This window comes from Gopherus flavomarginatus, chromosome 1, assembly GCF_025201925.1.
Source record: "Gopherus flavomarginatus isolate rGopFla2 chromosome 1, rGopFla2.mat.asm, whole genome shotgun sequence".
In the NCBI taxonomy this organism is placed as follows: Eukaryota; Metazoa; Chordata; order Testudines; family Testudinidae; genus Gopherus; species Gopherus flavomarginatus.
The window spans coordinates 7144025-7164914 of record NC_066617.1 but is presented as its reverse complement, the minus strand read 5'-3'; the positions used below and the strand labels follow the sequence as shown (position 1 = coordinate 7164914).

Below are 20890 nucleotides of genomic sequence, written 5' to 3'. Positions count from 1 at the left end.
CTGACAAACAGGAAATATTCACAAAAAACACCAGTTTTGTCCTAGGTTTTTAGGTTTTTTTGACCAAAACTCGAACAGTTCCACAATAAAATGTCATTTTTGTCTACATTTTTTTGCAGGAAAAATCTCATCTCTAGGAATCACCTACTGAGTCACAAATCCCATTCCCTGGGTTCTCCTGGAAGGCCACCAGCCAAGGCTTGACTTGGCCCCACGGAAGACAATAGAAGAGTCCATCATGGGGCAAACACCGTCCACCAGAACTCAGAAAGGGTGTTGAAAGCAATTAAAATATTCCCCAGGAAAGACTAGCTGGCAGGGGGCAGAGCAAGAGTGGGGTAAATATGCTTTGCAGAATCTCTGTGGTGGTATTTAGGAAGTAAATGCCTCTTTGCTAACTAGCAATGGCAGAACTTCATTAACAAGGAAGCTAGATTAACCTACTGCTCACACCATGTTTTCACCAGGGTAACTCCACTGACTGCTGTGAAGTTGCTGCTGATTTACACTGATGCAACAGAAAGTAGGGGTTGAGCTTGTGTGTTTACACAGAGTATATGGGCTGATTCTCTTCTCCCCTGCTATACATCAGGAGTTACTCCACTGAGATTAGTGGAGGTACAGCAACGAGAAGTCGGTATGAGATCCGAATCAGGCCCCGTGTCTATCCCCTGTGACTTTACCTTCAGGACGTAGAGAGGGCGGCCTTCATAACTGTTCCCGATCTGAATTTTGCTGACCAGGTCTGGATTTGCAGCGACCAATAAGTTCAAGAAGTCATAGATCTGGTGGATAAAGAGGCTGCTGGAGTTAGGTCTAAACGGCAGATTGGCATACATCTGTTTTGGCCCCACACTCCTTTTGCTTCAGATAATCCCTGGGACGATTTTCTAGTTTGATTCAAGTGCTTTCTGATCCATGATGTAGGGCTTGGGAAGGGGCTAGCCAATCCTTATCTTCCCTTTACCAAACTTTAAACACAAACTTTGCCATTTGTATATAGCTGCTCAGGAGGGGACCTTTCTAATGAAACTGCTTGCTGAAATCTTTGAATGAGACTTTCATTTGCTCTTCCTCGTGTTGCCCAGCTGCTGTTGTGTATCCGACTGCCCTACTCACCAGAAAGTCTCAGATGATATGGCCAGTGGTTATCTTTCCTTTTTGTTTTTGCACAGAAAATGCAATGAATTGGGGGTGAAAAATTAGAGGCCGGTGTGACACTGCACCCCATATTCTTCGTATGATAGGATTACGGAATAATTATGCTGCAATTTATGCAAGATGGGTCATGTAAGATGTCATTGGAAAAGTTATGATTTGCTGATTATGGTTATCCTATTTGTATGCATGTATCATTTTTGTATCTGAAGTTATGAATATTGACTATGTATCTGTATTTCAAATGGAGTTACACCTGGGTAATGCCCACTAGATAAGATGCTTTCAGTCTAGATAGCTGGTTGGGAAGGGCCTATTCAGGGCAATGAGCTATTAGGGAAAACAATAGGCCTCAGGAGAAGCTTATCTCCTACCTGATGAGCCTTCCTGAGAACGCTACAGACAGCCTGTAAGTAATGGCTGCTATGACTCTATAGGGACATGTGACCAGACCACGTGATGCTGGACTCCATCTTGGGATGTCAGTATTTTTCCACTGACTGATCTAGGAACCAGCTTTGTAACAAAGGGTTCCCGCCATATGCCAAAGCTATATAAGGCAGGAAGTGACATCATCTGTTGTTCTTCTCTCCCCACCCAAGAAGACTCCTGGAAACACCTGAGGAACAAAGATTGATGTGAGGGAAGTGCTGGACCCAGGCTAATGGGATTTCTAGCCTATGCATGAAAGGCCTGGGGATTCCAAGCTGTCAAGCAAATGCAGCTTGCCCCTTAAGGATCTGCAGTCTGTTTGTATCATCTCTTACGGTGAGAATCTACTAATTCATATCCAGTCTATCTAGTATATTAAGCTTAGTTTGTGTTTTTTGTTTATTTGCTAGATAATCTGCTTTGATCAGTTTTCTACCACTTATAATCACTTAAAATGTATCTTTTGTAGTTAATAAACTTGTTTTTGTTTTAATCTAAACCAGTGATCTTTGACTGGAGTGCTTGGGGAAAATCTCTGCTTGGTTATAACAAGTGTGCATGGTCCTCTTCACACTGAGGGAGAGGCGGACTGGGTGTTAAACCCATATGCCAGCCAGCTTTGACCAGGGCAGGATGGTACTGCTCTGTGGTCCTAGGCTGGGAAGCTGGTGGTTAGAGAACCTGCATGTAACTGCAGCTGGGTGTGTTCCTACCCATGTGAATGTGGTGAAGATGGAAGTTTGGGTGCCAAGCCTTTAAAATCAGCCTCCAAAGTATCCCAGCTCCTCAACACGGCAGAGAGAGCAATTCCAAAATGCATCTTTCCCACAATGCAAATGTGCCCACCAATGGAGAGGGTGCACGTGGCCTATTCAATGGTGAAAGCCTGTCTCATATTCTCCTTCCGCAAATGCGCCTCTCAGACCCTGGTGGGTCACGTGTCAATGGGTGAGCACCAGCCGTTACCTCATCCAGAGTGTGGTAAGAAGCATAGTTAAAAGTCTCCACAGACTGGGGCATGAAATGATGACTTATCATCTGAGTCTGTTCCTCATCCACCAGCGCCTGGAAGAGGCAGGGAGAAGAGTCTGTTAGGCAGGACTAGCCATGCAAAGGCATCACCAAGAGCAGGCAGGCGTTGGAGAAGAAAGAGCATTGATTATACCGAGGAACAGCGCCGACTCTAGGCACCAGTGCTCCAGGCATGTGCTTGGGGTGGCACTTTGCAAGGGGCAGCGTGCCAGCCCCCTTCACCCCCCCCCCTTTTTTTTTTTTTTTTTGCTTGGGGTGCAAAAAGCCAGGAGCCAGCCCTGAACCAGGATGTTCCCTGTCAGCTGAAGCTTCCAGGCTGAGCTGGAACTGACCCTGCAGTTCTGGCTTCAGTAGCTAGATGGCATCACGACAGCCTGAGTTGCACAGGCTGGACCGCAGTTCAGGCTTCCCTGCCGCTGGAGAGCCCGAGCATCATCCCCCGGAGCTGGGCCCAGGCTGCGGCAGTGAGAGGGGCTCAGCTCCGGGGGACGATGCTCTGGCTCTGCGGCGGCGAGAGGGGCTCAGCTCCGGGGGACGATGCTCTGGCTGTGCGGTGGCGAGAGGGGCTCAGCTCCAGGGGACGATGCCCTCCTGCGGCAGGGCAGCCTGAACTGCAGTCCAGCCTGGTGTGAGGAGCCGGGGAGGGAGGGAAGTGGGGCGCGGGATGCAGGGAGGGGTCCTGCTGCCACCACTGCTCTGCTCCGAGTCTCCCCAGGGCGGCGCAGCGTTTCCCCGCCCGAGTGGGCCGGGCAGGGGACGTGGATCCTGGCTCATGCACTGATGGGGCGAGTGGCTGGGCAGCCCGAGCTGCCAGGAAGCTGCCCCCTCCTGCCCCCGGGCCCATCCCGCTGCGCACCTCCCCTGCCTCCACCCTGCGCTGCCTGCCCCGGGCCCCCACAGCGCCGCGGGTGGGGAGGGGCAGAGCCCGGCTCCGGGAGGGGCAGCGAGGGACACTGCCCCACCGGGGGACCCCCGCGGCTCAGGCACCTGCGGGGTCAGTGTCTGTCCTCACGGCTCTGCCTGCACGGGGCTGGGGAAGCAGCTGTCAGCGCCTGCCCCTCTCAGCCCTTGCACCCCCCATCCCGCTCTCAGCCTCTTCACTTGTACCTCCCCCCATCGCTCCTTCACTGCACCCCTTCCCCGTGTACTCTCCCTTCCCCTGCACCTTCCCCCGTACTATCCCCAGCCCTGTCCTCTCGCACCTCCCTTCCCCTGCACCCCTTCCCCGTGTACTCTCCCTTCCCCTGCACCTCCCCCCTGTACCCTCCCCAGCCCTGTCCTCTCACACCTCCCTTCCCCTGCACCCCTTCCCCGTGTACTCTCCCTTCCCCTGCACCTCTCCCCTTGTACCCTCTCCAGCCCTCGCCTCCCGCACCTCCCCCTTCCCCTGCCCCTCTTCTCCTCCAACCCTCCTGATCCCCCCTCTCCTCCTTCACCCTCCTCCATGGGTACATCACACCCCACTTCTCCCGCACCTCCCACTTCACCTGCACCTCCCCCCTACACCCTCCCCCAGCCCTGTCCTCCCGCACCTCCCCCTTCCCCTGCCCCTCTTCTCCCCCAACCCTCCTGATCCCCCCTCTCCTCCTTCACCCTCCTCCGCGGGTACATCACACCCCGCGTCTCCCGCACCTCCCACTTCACCTGCACCTCCCTCCTGTACCCTCCCCAGCCCTGTCCTCTCACGCCCCCCTTCCCCTGCCCCTCTTCTCCCCCAACCCTCCTGATCCCCTCCTCTTCCTCCTTCCTCCTCCGCAGGTACATCACACCTCGCTTCTCCCGCCCCTCCCACTTCACCTGCACCTCCCTCCTGTATCCTCCCCCAGCCCTGTCCTCCCGCACCTCCCCCTTCCCCTGCCCCTCTTCTCCCCCAACCCTCCTTCTCCTCCCTCTCCTCCTCCTCCCTCCTCCCTGGGTACATCACATCCCGCTTCTCCCGCACCTCCCACTTCACACGCACCTCCCTCCTGTACCCTCTCCCAGTCCTGTCCTCTCGCACTTCCCCCGTCCCCTGCCCCTCTTCTCCCCCAACCCTCCTGATCCCCCCTCTCCTCCTCCTCCCTCCTCCGCGGGTACATCACACCCCGCTTCTCCTGCACCTCCCACTTCACCTGCACCTCCCTCCTGTACCCTCCCCCAGCCCTGTCCTCCCGCACCTCCCCCTTCCCCTGCCCCTCTTCTCCCACAACCCTCCTGATCCCCCCTCTCCTCCTCCTCCCTCCTCCGCGGGTACATCACACCCCGCTTCTCCTGCACCTCCCACTTCACCCCCACCTCCCTCCTGTACCCTCCCCCAGCCCTGTCCTCCCGCACCTCCCTTCCCCTGCACCTCTCCCCTTGTACCCTCCCCAGCCCTCGCCTCCCGCACCTCCCCCTTCCCCTGCCCCTCTTCTCCCACAACCCTCCTGATCCCCCCTCTCCTCCTCCTCCCTCCTCCGCGGGTACATCACACCCCGCTTCTCCTGCACCTCCCACTTCACACGCACCTCCCTCCTGTACCCTCCTCAGCCCTGTCCTCCCGCACCTCCCCCTTCCCCTGCACCTCTTCTCCCCCAACCCTCCTGATCCCCTCCTCTTCCTCCTTCCTCCTCCGCAGGTACATCACACCTCGCTTCTCCTACACCTCCCACTTCATCTGCACCTCTCCCCTTGTACTCTCCGCCAGCCCTGTCCTCCTGCACCCCCTTTCCCCTGCCCCTCTTCTCCCCCAACCCTCCTGATCCCCCCTCTCCTCCTTCACCCTCCTCCACGAGTACATCACACCCCACTTCTCCTGCATCTCCCACTTCACCTGCACCTCTCCCCTTGTATCCTCCCCCAGCCCTGTCCTTTCGCATCTCCCCCTTCCCCTGCCCCTCTTCTCCCACAACCCTCCTGATCCCCACTCTCCTCCTCCTCCACGGGTACATCACACCCCGCTTCTCTGTCAGTGTTGGGCCCCCAAGTGCCCCCACACCCACTCCGCTGCCTGAACCCTCTTTACTAGATCCCCATCCCTTGCCAGGTACAAGGTTTGAGGGTGAGTCCCTGAGCCTTCCATGTGCACTTGGAGCACTAAAATGGGGTTGCGGGGGATAGAGGTGGGGGGGATGAGAATTATACTAAAGTGAAATAAAAATAGGAGAAATGGTTTGATCCCCACTGTAAGTGTAAATGGGGATTTCTGTGGTGAACGAGGAGGTCATGTTTGGGGGGGGGAGGAGCCCAGGGCTGGGGCAGCAGAGGGTGGGGGAGGGCACTGGTGCGGGGGAGAGCCCAAGGCTGGGGTGGGGGGCAGCCAAAATTTTTTTTGCTTGGGGTGGCAAAAAACCTAGAGCTGGCCCTGGGGAGGAGAACGTGCCTTTCATTTCTGTGAACCTGCTTCCCCCTGTAAATGGCTGAGCTTTGGCAACGAGTTACAATTATTGGGCCAAACCCTTTCTCAGTTTCTGTTCAGTCTGATGCTTTGCTCTCAGGATCTGATCACCCAATGAGCGTTTGTCCTACAAGCAGAGTTTCGACGGAATGAGCTCTCAGGTTTACCTGGAGAATTTCAATTAGGCTCAGTTGAATTTAGCTCTTGACCAAACTCACATGTTATTTTCCTGATTCACCACCAGGCTCTTAAAAACAATGGGTCAAAACCTACTCTCAGTTCCACGCCCATGCAACGCTATTGCCGTCTGTGGAATTGAAAGCAGAGATCCAACAGACGGCAGAACTTGGCTTTGTATCCTCAAACACAAAGGAGTAGAGCTGGTTTAACTTAGGAGGAGACTTTGGCCCTGGAGAGAACTCTCAGGGTCACAGTGAGTTTCATGCAATATCTCTGGTCTCCTGACCCACCCCTCTCTGCAGAGTTGCTACTGAAATATGTTGTCAGTTGGCTAGTGACATACAAAGAAGGCAAACCACACATCCAGCACTCACCTGTAGGTCATCTATCAAGATGGAATAGCAAATACCATTGGACTCTAGGAAGATTTTGACGGCTTGAAGGCTGGCGAAGGGAACTCGTACATCTATGGGAACGTCTTGGCCTCCAGGTCCCCGCCAGAAATCCAGCTGGCAAAGAGTGTAAGAACATAAGAGCGGCCACACTAGGTCAGACCAAAGGGCCATCTAGCCCAGTATCCTGTCTTCTGACAGTGGCCAATGGCAGGTGCCCCAGAGGGAATGAACAGAACAGGTAATCATCAAGTGATCCATCCCCTGTCGCCCCTTCCCAGCTTCTGGCAAACAGAGGCCAGGGACACTATCCCTGGCTAATAGCCATCAATGGACCTATCCTCCATGAACTTATCTAGTTCTTTTTTGAACAAAGACAAAACAAATAACCATTAGCAGTCTTAGAAATATTTGGACCTGTCAGCCAGCCAGGGGTGCTTTTCAGTGCACTGTAGGGGTACCTAGCTGCATGAAATCAGGAGACGTTTCCCTAGTGTAATTCAATGAGGGGGAAGCTAGCTAAGGGGAGAGGGATAGCTCAGTGGTTTGAGTATTAGCCTGCTAAACACAGGGTTGTGAGTTCAATCCTTGAGGGGGCCACTTAGGGATCTGGGGCAAAAATCTGTCTGGCAATTGGTCTTGTTTTGAGCAGGGGGTTGGACTAGATGATCTCCTGAGGTCCCTTCCAACCCAGATATTCTATGGACAAGTCCCTACATAGTGAAGGACCTAATAGTTGTGTAAGGGTTTTAGCTCAGGGAAGGCATCAGTTCACTCCTGAGGTGAGATGGAGCTATCATAAGGGCTGAGCAAACCTAGTAGGTGCCTCCAGAGATGAAGAGAGGTATTAAGAGGTGAATGGCAAATATAATTCCTAAGTGAGGGACATGTGCATTAGTGTTAAGTATCAGAGAGTAGCCATGTTAGTCTGGATCTGTAAAAGTAGCAAAGAGTCCTGTGGCACCTTATAGACTAACAGACGTATTGGAGCATGAGCTTTCATGGGTGAATACCCACTTTGTCGGATGACATGCAGCTGACAAAGTGGGTTTTCACCCACAAAAGCTCATGCTCCAATACATCTGTTAGTCTACAAGGTGCCACAGGACTCTTTGCTGCATGTGCATTAGTAAAATTCAGCCATTTCAGCTGCAAACTTTTGTCTCAGTTTTGTTTAGGATTGGGATCTTGTGGCGCTCTTTACCTCAAAGCAGCAACCTGCAACCCCCAGCTCCACCCCCTTCTGTGTAAGTGTGACATATTTTATACAAAGCATGTCATGGAAGATATCGTATGCAAGCTCATGATCTGCTGAAACCCACTGTTCTGTATATGTCTAGCATAGGAGATTTTGCTGTATGGTTGCTACTGAAATATGTCGTCAGTTGGCTAGTGACATACAAAGAAGGCAAATCACGCCCAGGAGGGCATTCAGTGACCATTAATCAGCAGGGGAGTTGTAATCAAGGGATTTACAATGCAATGACTGTTGCACAAGCACCACACAATGGGGGCCTGCTGGACTGTATGGCTCAGTTGCACAAGACCACACCAGGAAGGTCGCTGTAACTCAGGGAAGTTTCCTGAGTGGCTCTGGGAGCAATTCCGCAATCTAGCTGGGTGAGGGGCTCCACACGCTGTTGTGCTGAGTGATAACAGCACCCGGAGGGGTTTGCTGCTTGGCACTAGCAAAGCATCTTGAAAAAGAACCCAGGTTGGAAAGTTAAGGGGGCAGACCAGTACCCCAGTTCCAAGTTGTACCCCAGGGGTCCCATCACAGATCGCAAACCCTTTTGGGGGGGCGTGGTTGAAATCTGAACCTAGTGATGGATTCCAAGTTCTAACATGCCCCTCCTTTTATAATGGGCCACACCTGAGCCTCGGTTCCAAAAACCTCCCCACTAGGGGTGCACATGAGACATTTTTCTGGATCTGATCCCATCTCTAGATTAAATTCCTGTGGGGGTTGCACAACCTGAGGTTCACCCAGAAAGTCAAAGCAGAGCTCAGTTGGAATGGACTAGTTTCCCTTTGATGTGCGCTGAAACCATCAACTGTCTCCAAGTTCACTCAAAGGCTTTTAAGTTCACTCAAAGGCTTTTAACCCTTCCCGTGAACCCAAGGGTCTGAGGCTCCTCTCCCACTGTGCAAATCAGGAGTGAATCCACTGCAGTTAATGGACTTACATTGGTCTAAGTGAGTGCTAACTCAGGTCTGGGGCAGTCTAGGCTAGCCAGCCATTAAGAGCGACTTGCATTGTGTCTTTAAGACCTAGGGCCCAGCTTGCCATGAGGCCAGATTTGAGTTTCTTAGCAAAAGTGTGGCACAGATTTTATATGCTGATCACCCCTGCACATACACACATTATCTGTTCTCTTCTTCATCTCACCTCTGGCTCCCGAATGCATCACAGCGGGATGGCAAACCTAGCATGAAGAGCCCCGCTGGACCATGAAGCAAGCTGAAAGGAGCTAGGTGTCCCTTCCTAACTGCTTAGCTTAAGCCAAGACTTAAGGAGATCCTGTGTGGGGGCAACTAAGCAGTGCAAGCTGGGTGAGTCAGGCTGGGGGCTAGAGAGAGCCATCACATCCCGCAGCCTCAGTAAAGCATCCCCTTGCTACTGGTTCTAACAGACTCCTGCTGCCTCTTTCCCATGAGGGACAGGGCAGAAGATGTTTTCTTATCTAGCACAGGTGCATGGAGAGTTTTTTAACTTTATCTGCTCTGCTCCAGGACAGGAATCCTGGGGTTTCCCTCACCACTGCAGCCCCCTCATAACGGAGAGGCAGAAGGGAGCATGGGGAGGCAAAGGAGGAGCTGGGAGAATAGAGAATTCGCCCCCAGCGGTGCATGAAAAGTAAACTAAGCTCCTCTCTCTGCTTTGCACACAGCACGGGAGAGCCGGAGAGGCGCAGCAGCATCTGTTGGGTTATGTCTGAAACGGAGAGCTCACCAGGGCTGAACTGTAATGTTCCAAACACTGGGCAGCTCCCAAGCAGGGAACGAGGCTGAGGGTCATGGGCAGGCAGCTTTTGAGGCTTTTGGGAGGCACTTGTTCCATTTGGAAATTAAAGGAACAGAGAGTGACAGTGAGAGAGAAATACAGACATCTAAAGCCCCCGAGTGCCTTAGCACCCAGCGAGCAGAACGGACCTAGAATCTCACGGTCTTGCTGTTCGCAGACAGGGGAGACAGGACAGAAGAGACAAGTGGAGGGAAGGAAACCTGAGGCCCATACAGAGAAAATTCCGACAAAGAGATGGAGGAGGTCTGTTCCCAGGGCATAATTAACACTTTCAGTATTGTTGTTGCACCCGTTACAGGCAAACTGCGTGTGGCGAGGGCCTTGAAGAGTTAATGAAGCCGCACCGTACCAAAGCACCATCACAGCAGGCACTAATTGTTCCCCTTTCCTAGCAGTCTCAGCAGAGGCCAAGGACTGGATGGCCCTGGACACTGAACTCCTCTAGAGATGGTCCCTCCTGGCCACGGTTGAGCCATATTGCTACGGGCCCATGTGGTACCAGTTCTAGGGATCATTAGCAGCCTCCTGGCCAGGGCTGGCTCCAGGCACCAGCTTAGCAAGCAGGTGCTTGGGGCGGCCACTCCGGAGAGGGGCTGCACGTCCAGTTATTTGGCGGCAATTTGGTGGAGGGTCCCTCACTCCCGCTCGGAGTGAAGGACCTCTCTCGCTGAATTGCAGGAGATCACAATTGCGACGCTTTTTTGGGCGGGGGGGGAGGGTGCTGCTTTGGGTGGCAAAACCCTTGGAGCCGGCCCTGCTTCTGGCCCCAGGGCTGTTAATCTGGTGCCCTTATCAACAGAGGCCTCAGACACGGCTGATCTGTGCTTTCCCATTACCTGCAGCGCCTGCAGCTCCTCCAGCTCCTTCACCTTCTCCACACTGGCTTCATCGGCAACGAAGATACGGAGCACCTGGTTCCTGTGCAGACAGAGAGGAGTTACTAAGGATCATGGAGGAGAGTTTGAAGGAAGTGAGACCAGACCAAGCAATGGAACAGTGAGGGGTGTCATAAACAGATAGCTAAGAGTTAATGTCTCTTTCACCTATAAAGGGTTAACAAACAGTGACCTGCAACACCTGACCAGAGGACCAATCAGAAGACAAAATACTTTCAAATCTCGTGGAGGGAAGCCTTTGTTTGTGGGTTTGGGGTTTGGCTTTGTTCTCTCTGGGTCCTGGACGGGACTAGAGGTGCAACCAGGTTTCTGCCAATCTCCCTGCTACAATCTCTTATCTACTCAGAATTGTGAGTAAGAAAAGGCGGTCATAGTCTTTTAATTTGTTTTTTTTTTCATTTGCATATGTGTACTTGCTGGAAGTAGCTTAAATTGTGTTTCTGCTGGAGAAAGTTTCTTTCTATTGTTTATAAGTTGAATGACCCTGTAACTGTTTACCATCTAAAGTGCAGAGATAAACCTTTTACTTTGCTTTAAAAAAATGTAAAAGGTTTATCTCTGCACTTTAGATGGTAAACAGTTACAGGGTCTTTCAACTTATAAACAATAGGAAGAAACTTTCTCCAGCAGAAACACAATTTAAGCTACTTCCAGCAAGTACACATATGCAAATGAAAAAAAAAACAAATTAAAAGACTATGACCGCCTTTTCTTACTCACAATTCTGAATAGATAAGAGACTGTAGCAGGGAGATTGGCAGAAACCTGGTTGCACCTCTAGTCCCCTCCAGGACCCAGAGAGAACAAAGCCAAACCCCAAACCCACAAACAAAGGCTTCCCTCCACGAGATTTGAAAGTATTTTGTCTCCTGATTGGTCCTCTGGTCAGGTGTTTGCAAGTCACTGTTTGTTAACCCTTTATAGGTGAAAAAGACATTAACCCTTAGCTATCTGTTTATGACACAGGGGTTCACACACCCATTTGGTTGGAATGTTAGAATGTGGTGTATGCGATGGACATCATCAGGCATCGTACTATTCAGCTCTTGCTTGTGACTTCCCATCCTCAGATCACAAAGCACTTTACCAAGGCATGTAAGTGCCATTACTCCCCTTTTACAGATGGGGACGCTGGACAGGAGAGGACTTGCCCAGGTCAGACAGGAATTCAGTGTCCAAGCCAGGACTAGCACCCAGGTATCTTGATTCTCAGCGCTATGCCTTATCATATGGACCATGCAGTAGCATTAGTCATTCACTGAGTGCCATGGGTGTGCTTGGCATTGACCAAGCTATAGAAGGAAATAGAGTCGTGCCCTGAGCAGTAAGAAGCTCTAGCAGCTGCTCATAACTCCACAGGCAATGGAGTCATAGAGTTAAAGGCGGGGCAGGACCAGATCATCTAGTTTGGGCTCTTAATACACCCCCACCACTCAGCACCAGCAAACTAAACTACCGTGGCACGGGAGTAGTCTCACAGACAAACCCACTCATGTCTGGTTGGGCTGCAAAGGGATAGTCTCCCCTTGATCACATCAGCAAGAGTTGCACACTTATGTAACAAACCCACATTCCTACGGATACCAAGAACACCTAGAGTTATAATTAATGACAACACAAGTTATGAAAGGTTGGGGCACCTGAGGCTTCATGGCTTAAGCCAACCCTTAATTATTAAGGTATGTCTACACAGCCCTCAGCAGCAAGATTCCCAGCCTGGATCACCAAACTTGGGCTTGCATGACCACTCTAAAAACAGCCATTCAAACAACGCTTTTTAGTTACGACTCTGGTTGGAGCTCGGGCTTGGAAGCTCTCCTGCTTCCTAGGCGTCAGAGCCCAGGCTCCAGGCCAAGCTGCACATCTCCACAGCTTTTTGTAGAGCAGAAGTGCAAGCCCCACAAGTCTGTCGCCTCAGCTGCTACAGGCTATGTAGACACAGCTTTAGAGACCAGGATGAAACCAGGGGGGCAAGGGGCAGATTACCCCACGTCTGCGACCTTCCTCTGAGGCATCTGCCACTGTCAGGGATGGGATTCTGGATTGGATGGACCTTGGGTCACATCCGGACTGGTCCTTCCTCTGTTCCTGTAGCTATCGCTCACATCCCAGGATTAGAACGCACGCGTGACAACAGGACATTTAGCCAGCTGTATGAAAACCAGTGAATAGGGACCACATCCCAACGGGGAGTCCAGAGACCCCTTCTGAACGTTATACAGGCCTGACCCAGCAGCAGTGTGCCCTCTCATTTTTCCCCACATGCGTGCGGAATGATTTTTGTTATGTGCCCCAATATGGAGGTGATGTGTGATTTGTGCAGGCTCTGGGGTGGGGCCAGGGATGAGGGGTTTAGGGTGCAGGAGGTTGCTCCGGGGCTATGGCGGGAAGAGAGGACTCCCCCCACCCCAGCTTTTTCTCCCCATAGCAGCACCTGGACTGTGGGGGAGAGGCACCTTTGCCCTGGCTGCTGCAGCTCCAGGGCTGGGGCCGCGGGATAGATGGCTCTCCCCTATCTACAGTAGGTCCGTGGCTGGGCTGGGGACGGCGGGGAGAGGCATCTTTCCCAGCTGCAGCCTGAGTGCCTGCGAGGTGCATAATAAGCCACTGCATGGCCACACAGCTTAGAGGGAATTCAGCCCAGCAGTTGGGCCGAACCCTGAGTGCTGGATGCTGTGGTTCTCAAACTTTTGTACTGGTGACCCCTTTCACACAGCAAACCTCTGAGTGCGACCCCCCCCACCTGCCTTATACATTAAAAACACTTTTCAATATATTTAACACCATTCTAAATGCTGGAGGCAAAGCGGGGTTTGGGGGTGGAGGCTGACAGCTTGCAACCCCTCATGTACTAACCTTGCGATCCCCTGAGGGGTCTCACCCCCCAGTTTGAGCACCCCTGATATATTGGCACATGAAGAGAAAGGAGTTACCTTACATGTTGAAGGCCAATTTAGTCAGGGTGGACGTGGACACCTCCTCATCAATTATTGGGAGTGGACCACATCCACTCTGATTGAATTGGCCCTGTCAACACTGGTTCTCCACTTGTGAGGTAACTCCCTTCTCTTCACGTGCCAGTATATTTATGCCTGTATCTGTAATTTTCACTCCATGCATCTGGAGAAGTGTTTTTTTTACCCACGAAAGCTTATGCCCAAATAAATCTGTTAGTCTTTAAGGTCCCACCAGACTCCTCGTTGCCTTTGTGGACACAGACTAACACGGCCACCCCCTGACACTTGCAGTCCTTATGGGAGCTTTGCCTGAGTAAGGGGTGCAGGAGTGGGCTGGTGACTAATAGCACAGACGTTAGTGTGAGTAAGAGCAGCAGGAGGCAGCCTACCGATGTCCTAGTGCAGAGCATGTTGCCTCTGCTGCAGATGGTCCCTTCAGCAGGGGCACCATTTGGAGGGGCAAGTTTCATACAGGCAGAGTGCTCCCAGCATGACTGTGGAGGGCGAGTTCCCAGAAGAGAGGTGCTGCTCCCCGTTTGTGCCTCTGGGACAGGCAGGGTGGAAGTATTTTCCTTACAAACAGAGGCAGGGTGATTAAGATAAGGAAGGGCTGGTGATTAAATTAAGGATCTGGAAGTTAGATGAGCCTGTAAAACAGGAATCCCTCTTCAGGGGGTGAGGAGGTGTTGATGGGACGCAGAAGAAATACAGCTAAGCCCTCTGAGCCAAGTTTACATTCAGAAAAGAGGGAGTTTTGAGGGGTGCATGTGAAAAGAAGGAGACCAAAAACCCAGGGAAGGGCGAGCAGCGGTACAGAGATGTTCCCACTCTACCTGGGGTGCTTATGTGGCCCCATCGCCATAATGCTTGAGTGCCTCACAATGTCCTCGCAGCCCCTCTGCGGTCGAGCAGTGCTGTTATCCCCATTGTACAGATGGGGCACTGAGGCACAGAGAGACGAACAGCCAGATTTTTAAAGGTATTTAGACATCTAGAGGGATTTTCAAAGGCACCTAGAAGGTGAGGTGTTTTGTAAACCCCACTAGCTGCCTAGCTGCACCTTTGAGTGCCTACAAATCTTAGAAATTCTGTTCCTAAGGCACTGGACCAGGGCCAGCCTTAGGGAAAATGGCACCCTGGGCAAACTTGCATTTTGGTGCCACCCTATCAACGCTGGCCCCCTTGGGCTCCCCACCCTCCATCACCTCCGGGCCCCTCTGCCTCCTTCCAATGCTTATTTGTATTGCAAGAGGTGCCAGAGCTCAGCCCCGGGTGATCTGATAGCAGAGGCTGCTGGCCGGGCACCCAGCTCTGACGGCATCGCCACCGCCAGCAGCAGCAGGGAAGTAATGGAACATGGTGTATTTCCAACCTTGCTTCTGCGCTGCTGGTGTGGCTCATAGTGCCTGGTGCTCGGCACGTGGCTCCACGGGGGCTGCGTCTTGCCAGAGCCCGCGGCCCTCCCTCTGGCCACTCCTGGCTCACCAGGGGCACCATTTCAGATTCTGGGAGGGTGGGGCAAATTTAACTGTGATTCCAGGGGCTACTTAGGCACCTGAAAACTCGAGGGTTGGGGGCGGGGGGATTGAGTTTTTTTTGCAGATAATTTAGGAATTAGCTGACATGAGCACAGTATCTAATTCCCATAGAAAGAAAGAAAAAATATACACAAACACCAATTACAGCCATATTTTAAGTGTATATGTAAATTTAGAAGCATCAGGAGATAATATAGCAAAACATTGCCAATCCCAAACCTTGAGGTATCAGTTCTGGAGCTCTCAGAGACACACATTTGATACTTCGTACACTCTCTCTTTAGGAGACAGAAAGCAAAATAAATGAAATCTGCTTACTTTCTCTAACAGACACACTCTGCATTACTGCCATTAGCTACAATATTTTATTCAATTGTTTTCTACGCCACTAAAAATGTGTAGACTTAATTTTAACATACATGATTGAGGTGGATTGTTTTCCTCTCTCTTTTATTAAGAATTGGAATTTATTTGTCTAATTATTTTGGCATTTATGTTTACCGATCACAGTCATGTATGTCATCAGACAGGCTCCTAGAAGCAGCTTGGCCAGGGGCAGAAGCTACAAAGAAGAGCAGTGGGGCACCCCCTAGTTTGGAGGTATCCCCTTAGAACAGTGTCCTGGGCAGTCATCCAGCCTGCTCATCCCTAAGGCTAGCCCTGCACTGGCCCGAGATCATGCAGGAAGTCCATGACGGGAATAGAACCCATGGCTCGGGGGGGGGGCTGGCTCCCTAGCCACTGGATAGGAGCGGCTCCAGGCCCCAGCATGCCAAGTGCGTGCTTGGGTCAGCAAACTGCGGGGGGTACTCTGCCAGTCTCTGTGAGGGCGGCAGTCTGGCTGCCTTCGGCGGTTTGCCTGCGGAGGGTCCGCTGATCCCACGGCTTCGGTGGACCCTCCGCAGGCAAACCGCTGAAGGCATCCTGCCTGCCGTGCTTGGGGCGGCAAAAACCCTAGAGCCGCCCTGCCACTGGACCAGCCTATCTCTTTGCTATGTGCTGTAAACAAAGAGGATTCTGATAGACGGGATCAACACCAAGCTGGCCAGTGCTCTGAGACTCCAGCAATCAGCCCTAGGCGATTAGGAAGGATGTCGTGGTTGAGAACATGAAAAGCAGCACAGGGGTCAGGAAGGATGAAGAAAGAAAGAAAGAGAATGAGAGTCAGCTGAAAGAAGATCACTTAACCCCCAAGGGGTGGCAGGTTTTGCCCCAGGCTGGGTCATAGAGCAATGCCTGTTGTGCAATTTTAACTGAAAACCATTTTGTTTTGTCATTTTTTGTTCCAAGTCCCAGAAAAGGAAGGAATGAGAAAGCATCGTGTGAGCATCAGCTGTGTTTATGTCTCAAATTCTTAGGGCTTCAGCTGTATCCAGGCCCATTGCAGAGCAAGGAACAGAAATTGCCTCCCCAGAGTCCATAAAGTCGAAGATTATCGTCATGATTTTTATTATTCACTGGGCACCAACTGTGCGCTCAGCACTGTTCAGCACATACCCAAAAATGTCATCCCTGAGCCAAAGCATATAAGATGTGTAGCCCTGGGTAAGATGGGTCAGATATCTAAGTATGCAGGGCTAGCTTTAGGGCAATTCAGCCGATTCCCCGGAATCGGGCCCCGGTCCCCTAAGAGGGCCCCGCAACGTCCCAAAGGAGCTGCCACTGAAGTCCTGGCACTGTTGGTGGCGGCAGCTCAATCGTTGCTGCTGTCTTCGGCGGCATTTTGGCGGAGGGACCTTCCTCCGCGGCAGCGTATGAGCTGCCGCCGAAGACAGTGGAGGGAGTTTGGCAGCAGCTCCTTCGAATCGGGCCCCGCGATGCCTAAATCCGGCCCTGTAAGTATGAAGTGTATAGTTATTGAGAACATGTTAATGTCTATGAGTGGAAGCACAGATGGCAATTTACTTAATTAAGGACTAAAAGATTTGACCCTCCAACTCTTTTTCCAAGAGAAAGAGCTGCCCAGAGCTCCTGTGCCTGTTTCCTTTCTTGCCTGCAGTGGGCCTGGTATACCTCGGAAGTCTCAATTTTTTTTCTCAACTTTGAAAGGTGGAATGTTCTTGGTGTTTGGTTTTAAATAGTCTCCTGTGAGAACTGCAACCCAGTCGCTGCAGTGTTGTGTTTAAGGCTCTTCAGGAAAGTAGTTAGCCTTTAAACAGAAGTGAAAGTGGTGCTGCCAATTGTCATGATTTTTGTCGGGAGTATCATGATAATTATTGTCTTCCTTAAAGCCCCAGCTCCTGGAGTCAAGTGGATATGTGCTGATTTCAGTCTTCATTCTTAAAGGAAAATGAAGTTTCTATCCCTTGTAGCTGTGGAGAAAGCACTCCCAAATGTGACCCCCCCCCCAGTGTCCCTACAGGCTCAAAAAGCAGGCATCAAATAAAAATCTATTATTTTTACAAAATCTCATGATTTGTAAAGCCAATCTCATGATTTTTGGTGAGCCTGATTCATGATTTTTGAACATTTGGGGATGGCAATACTGTGAAAGTGACTTGAAAATGTCACTTTCATTCCTGTTTAAAGTCAGTGTCTCATCTGTTATTTGTAGTGAGGTAACAACCCTAGAGCTCCAGGCAGGTGCAGCATAAACTCATGGGGCCTTGTCCTAGTAGGATGTTTCCAGCAGTTAAATGAGCTATTCCAAGTTTGGTGAACTTTGAAAAAGTGATAAAAAGTCATCTAGACTTTTCCACAATTGTTTCACTTGTTGTATTCAAGAGTTAGTAGCAAAGTAAGAATATACATTCAATTTTTAAACCTAACCATTGTCCCTTAAGTCAGTGGTTTTCAAAAAAATTTTCTGGGGACCCAGTTGAAGAAAATTGTCGCTGTCCATGACCCAGTGGAGCTGGAGATGAGGAGTTTGGGGTGTGGGAGGGGCTCAGGGCTAGGGGGAGAGGGTTGGGGTATGGGAGTGAGGGCTGCTGGGTGGGGCTGAGAATGAAGGGTTCAGGGTGTGGAGGGGGTTCTGGGCTGGGGCAGGGGGTTCGGGTGTGGGAGGGGGGTCAGGGCTCTGGGCTGGGGGCAGTCTCTGGAGTGGGGCCAGGGATGAGGCATTTGGGATGCAGGAAGGGGTTCCAGGTTTGGGGGGGGGGCTCAGGGCTGGCGCAAGGGGTTGGAGTGTGGGAGGGGATCAGGGCTCTGGGCTGGGGCTATGGATGAGGGGTTTGGGGTCTGGGCTGGCGAGGGCTCAGGGATGGGGCTTGGGGTACAGGAGGGGGTCAGGTCTCTAGGATGGGGATGAAGGGTTTGGGGTGCAGGAAGGGCGCCAGGTTTGGGGGGATGCTCAGGACTAGGGCAGGGGATTGAGGTGTGGTCACGAACTTACTTCCAGGGCCTCCCGGTCAGCGACACAGCCAGGGTGCACCGCAGACCACATTGCGCCCTGGAAGAGGCCAGCAGCAGGTCTGGCTCCTAAGTGGAGGGCGAGGTGTGCAAGTGGCTCCGTGCAACTCTCACCCGCAGGCAAACCCTCCTGCCAATTCCCATTGGCTGGGAGTGCGGAGTGACTTGGTGACTATGGGCATTTATCATAGTGACATGTAGTCTAGTGGATGAAGTGGTGAATTGAGACTCAGGAGAGTTGTATTCTAATCCTGGTTCTGGGCTGCTGTTTAACCTGGGGCAACTGCTCCACTTGCCCAATTAGTAACATGGGGATAATGCTGCTGACGTCCTTTGCAAAGCCCTATGATGATGACAGGTGCTGCGTAAGAGCTCGTGGCCGTTATTTTATGTTTCTATACTTGTAACTTCTTCCATTCAAAACGTTTCCTGGGACAGAATGCTCGTCTCATTTCATTCTTATGTCGCCAGCCATTCCCTGAGATGAGGATCTACTGAAAGTTCTAGGTTTCAGAGTAGCAGCCCTGTTAGTCTGTATCCGCACTACTGTGCTAATAAGCGATGGTCACATAAACACCACCCTATATCGGAAAACTGCTGATCACTAAACTTACCTACATGCCTCCAGCTTCCATCCAGACCACATCACACGATCCATTGTCTACAGCCAAGCTCTAAGATACAACTGCATTTGCTCCAATCCCTCAGACAGAGACAAACACCTACAAGAACTCTATCAAGCGTTCTTAAAACTACAATATCCACCTGCTGAAGTGAAAAAACAGATTGACAGAGCCAGAAGGGTACCCAGAAGTCACCTACTACAGGACAGGCCCAACAAAGAAAATAACAGAACGCCACTAGCCATCACCTACAGCCCCCAACTAAAATCTCTCCAGCGCATCATCAAAGATCTACAACCTATCCTGAAAGATGATCCCTCACTCTCACAGATCTTGGGAGACAGGCCAGTCCTCGCTTACAGACAACCCCCCAATCTGAAGCAATTACTCACCAGCAACCGCACACCATACAACATAAACACTAACCCAGGAACCTAGCCTTGCAACAAAGCCCGATGCCAGCTCTGTCCACATATCTGTTCAAGTGACACCATCATAGGACTTAATCACATCAGCCATGCCATCAGGCGCTCATTCACCTGCACATCTACCAATGTGATATATGCCATCACGTGCCAACAATGCCCCTCTGCCATGTACATTGGCCAAACCAGACAGTCTCTACGCAAAAGAATAAATGGACACAAATCTGACATCAGGAATCATAACATTCAAAAACCAGTGGGAGAACACTTCAACCTCTTTAATCACTCAGTGACAGACTTGAAGGTGGAAATTTTACAACAAAAAAACTCCAAAAACAGACTCCAAAGAGAGACTGCTGACTTGAATTAATATGCAAATTAGACACAATTAACTTAGGTTTGAACAGAGACTGGGAATGGTTGGGCCATCACCCTAATTGAATCTATTTCCCTATGTTAAGTATCCTCACATTTTCTATGGGTCATCTCGATTATCGCTTCAAAAGTTTTTTTTCTCCTGCTGACGATAGCTCGTCTCAATTGATTGGCCTCTTACAGTTGGTTTGGCTACTTCTGCCATTTCATGTTCTCTGTGTATAAATATCTTCTTGCTGTATGTTCCAGTCTATGCATCCGATGAAGTGGGCTGTAGCCCACGAAAGCTTATGCTCAAATAAATTTGTTAGTCTCTAAGGTGCCACAAGGACTCCTGTTCTTTTTGCTGAAGGTTCTAGTTGCTCTGGGTATAATCTAGTTCATTCATTGGTATCTATATTAAAGGGTCTGTCCCAGGCATTTGCAAGACACCCGTCACCCCAATATGTGGGCACACAGTGGTGCTTGGACTGAAGCTAGCAGAACCCTCCTAGAATACTGCCCTCCCCCGCAGCACGACTCAGTACACCTGCAGTTCATAGAATTACAGCAAAGTGGGGCAGGAAGGGCCCTCATGTGGACATCTAGTCCAGCCCCCTGCGCTGAGGCAGGACCAGGTACCCCTAGACCATCCCGCAGTGGCTGGAGCGCTGTGGGTTGCTTCTTCATAACAGCTACTGACAAGGTTAAACTGGATTCCCTCTTCAAGCAATAACGTGACTTTTCTCCTCACCTACCACCCCATCTTGTCCAGCTGCCTCCTGAGCTCCCTCTAGATTGCAGATACTCACCCCTGCTCTGTTCTATTAGCATCTGATCCATCTTTCACTTTCCGCAGCTTGGATTACAAGCAGCACATTCTCTGCTAAAAGAAGCAAATCTTCCAGCTGCAGCTCACCCTGCAGCCGGGGTGGGGTTTGAAACCTCCAAGACCTGACACTACCCCTTTAACTAACTTCTCTGTCACGTCAATTTGCAAGGCCACACAGTAACTTCAAACCCATCCAAGGAGGAAGATCCCTGCAGGTTAAACTTCCATCTACCTACCCGACAAAGGACTCCCTGCTGAAGGCAGCAGCCAGGAGAGTAGCAAACACCAACAGCCCCTTCATTTTCAGCTGAGCAGGATGCACACTGGGAGATGGAGGCAT

The 20890-nt window shown here is 51.2% G+C and overlaps 1 protein-coding gene across 1 annotated transcript in view; it reads right to left on the bottom strand.

Moving 5' to 3' along the window:
* LOC127043153 (carboxypeptidase A1-like) overlaps positions 1 to 20890 on the bottom strand; it is a 28185-nt gene extending 7295 nt beyond the window's left edge. Inside the window, exons 1-5 of the mRNA XM_050936962.1 lie at positions 20787 to 20890; positions 10411 to 10492; positions 6532 to 6666; positions 2557 to 2655; positions 684 to 785 (exon numbers count right to left, since the gene is read on the bottom strand). Of these exons, the coding sequence (XP_050792919.1) occupies positions 684 to 785; positions 2557 to 2655; positions 6532 to 6666; positions 10411 to 10492; positions 20787 to 20890 (522 nt within the window). The remainder of the gene's footprint in view (positions 1 to 683; positions 786 to 2556; positions 2656 to 6531; positions 6667 to 10410; positions 10493 to 20786) is intronic.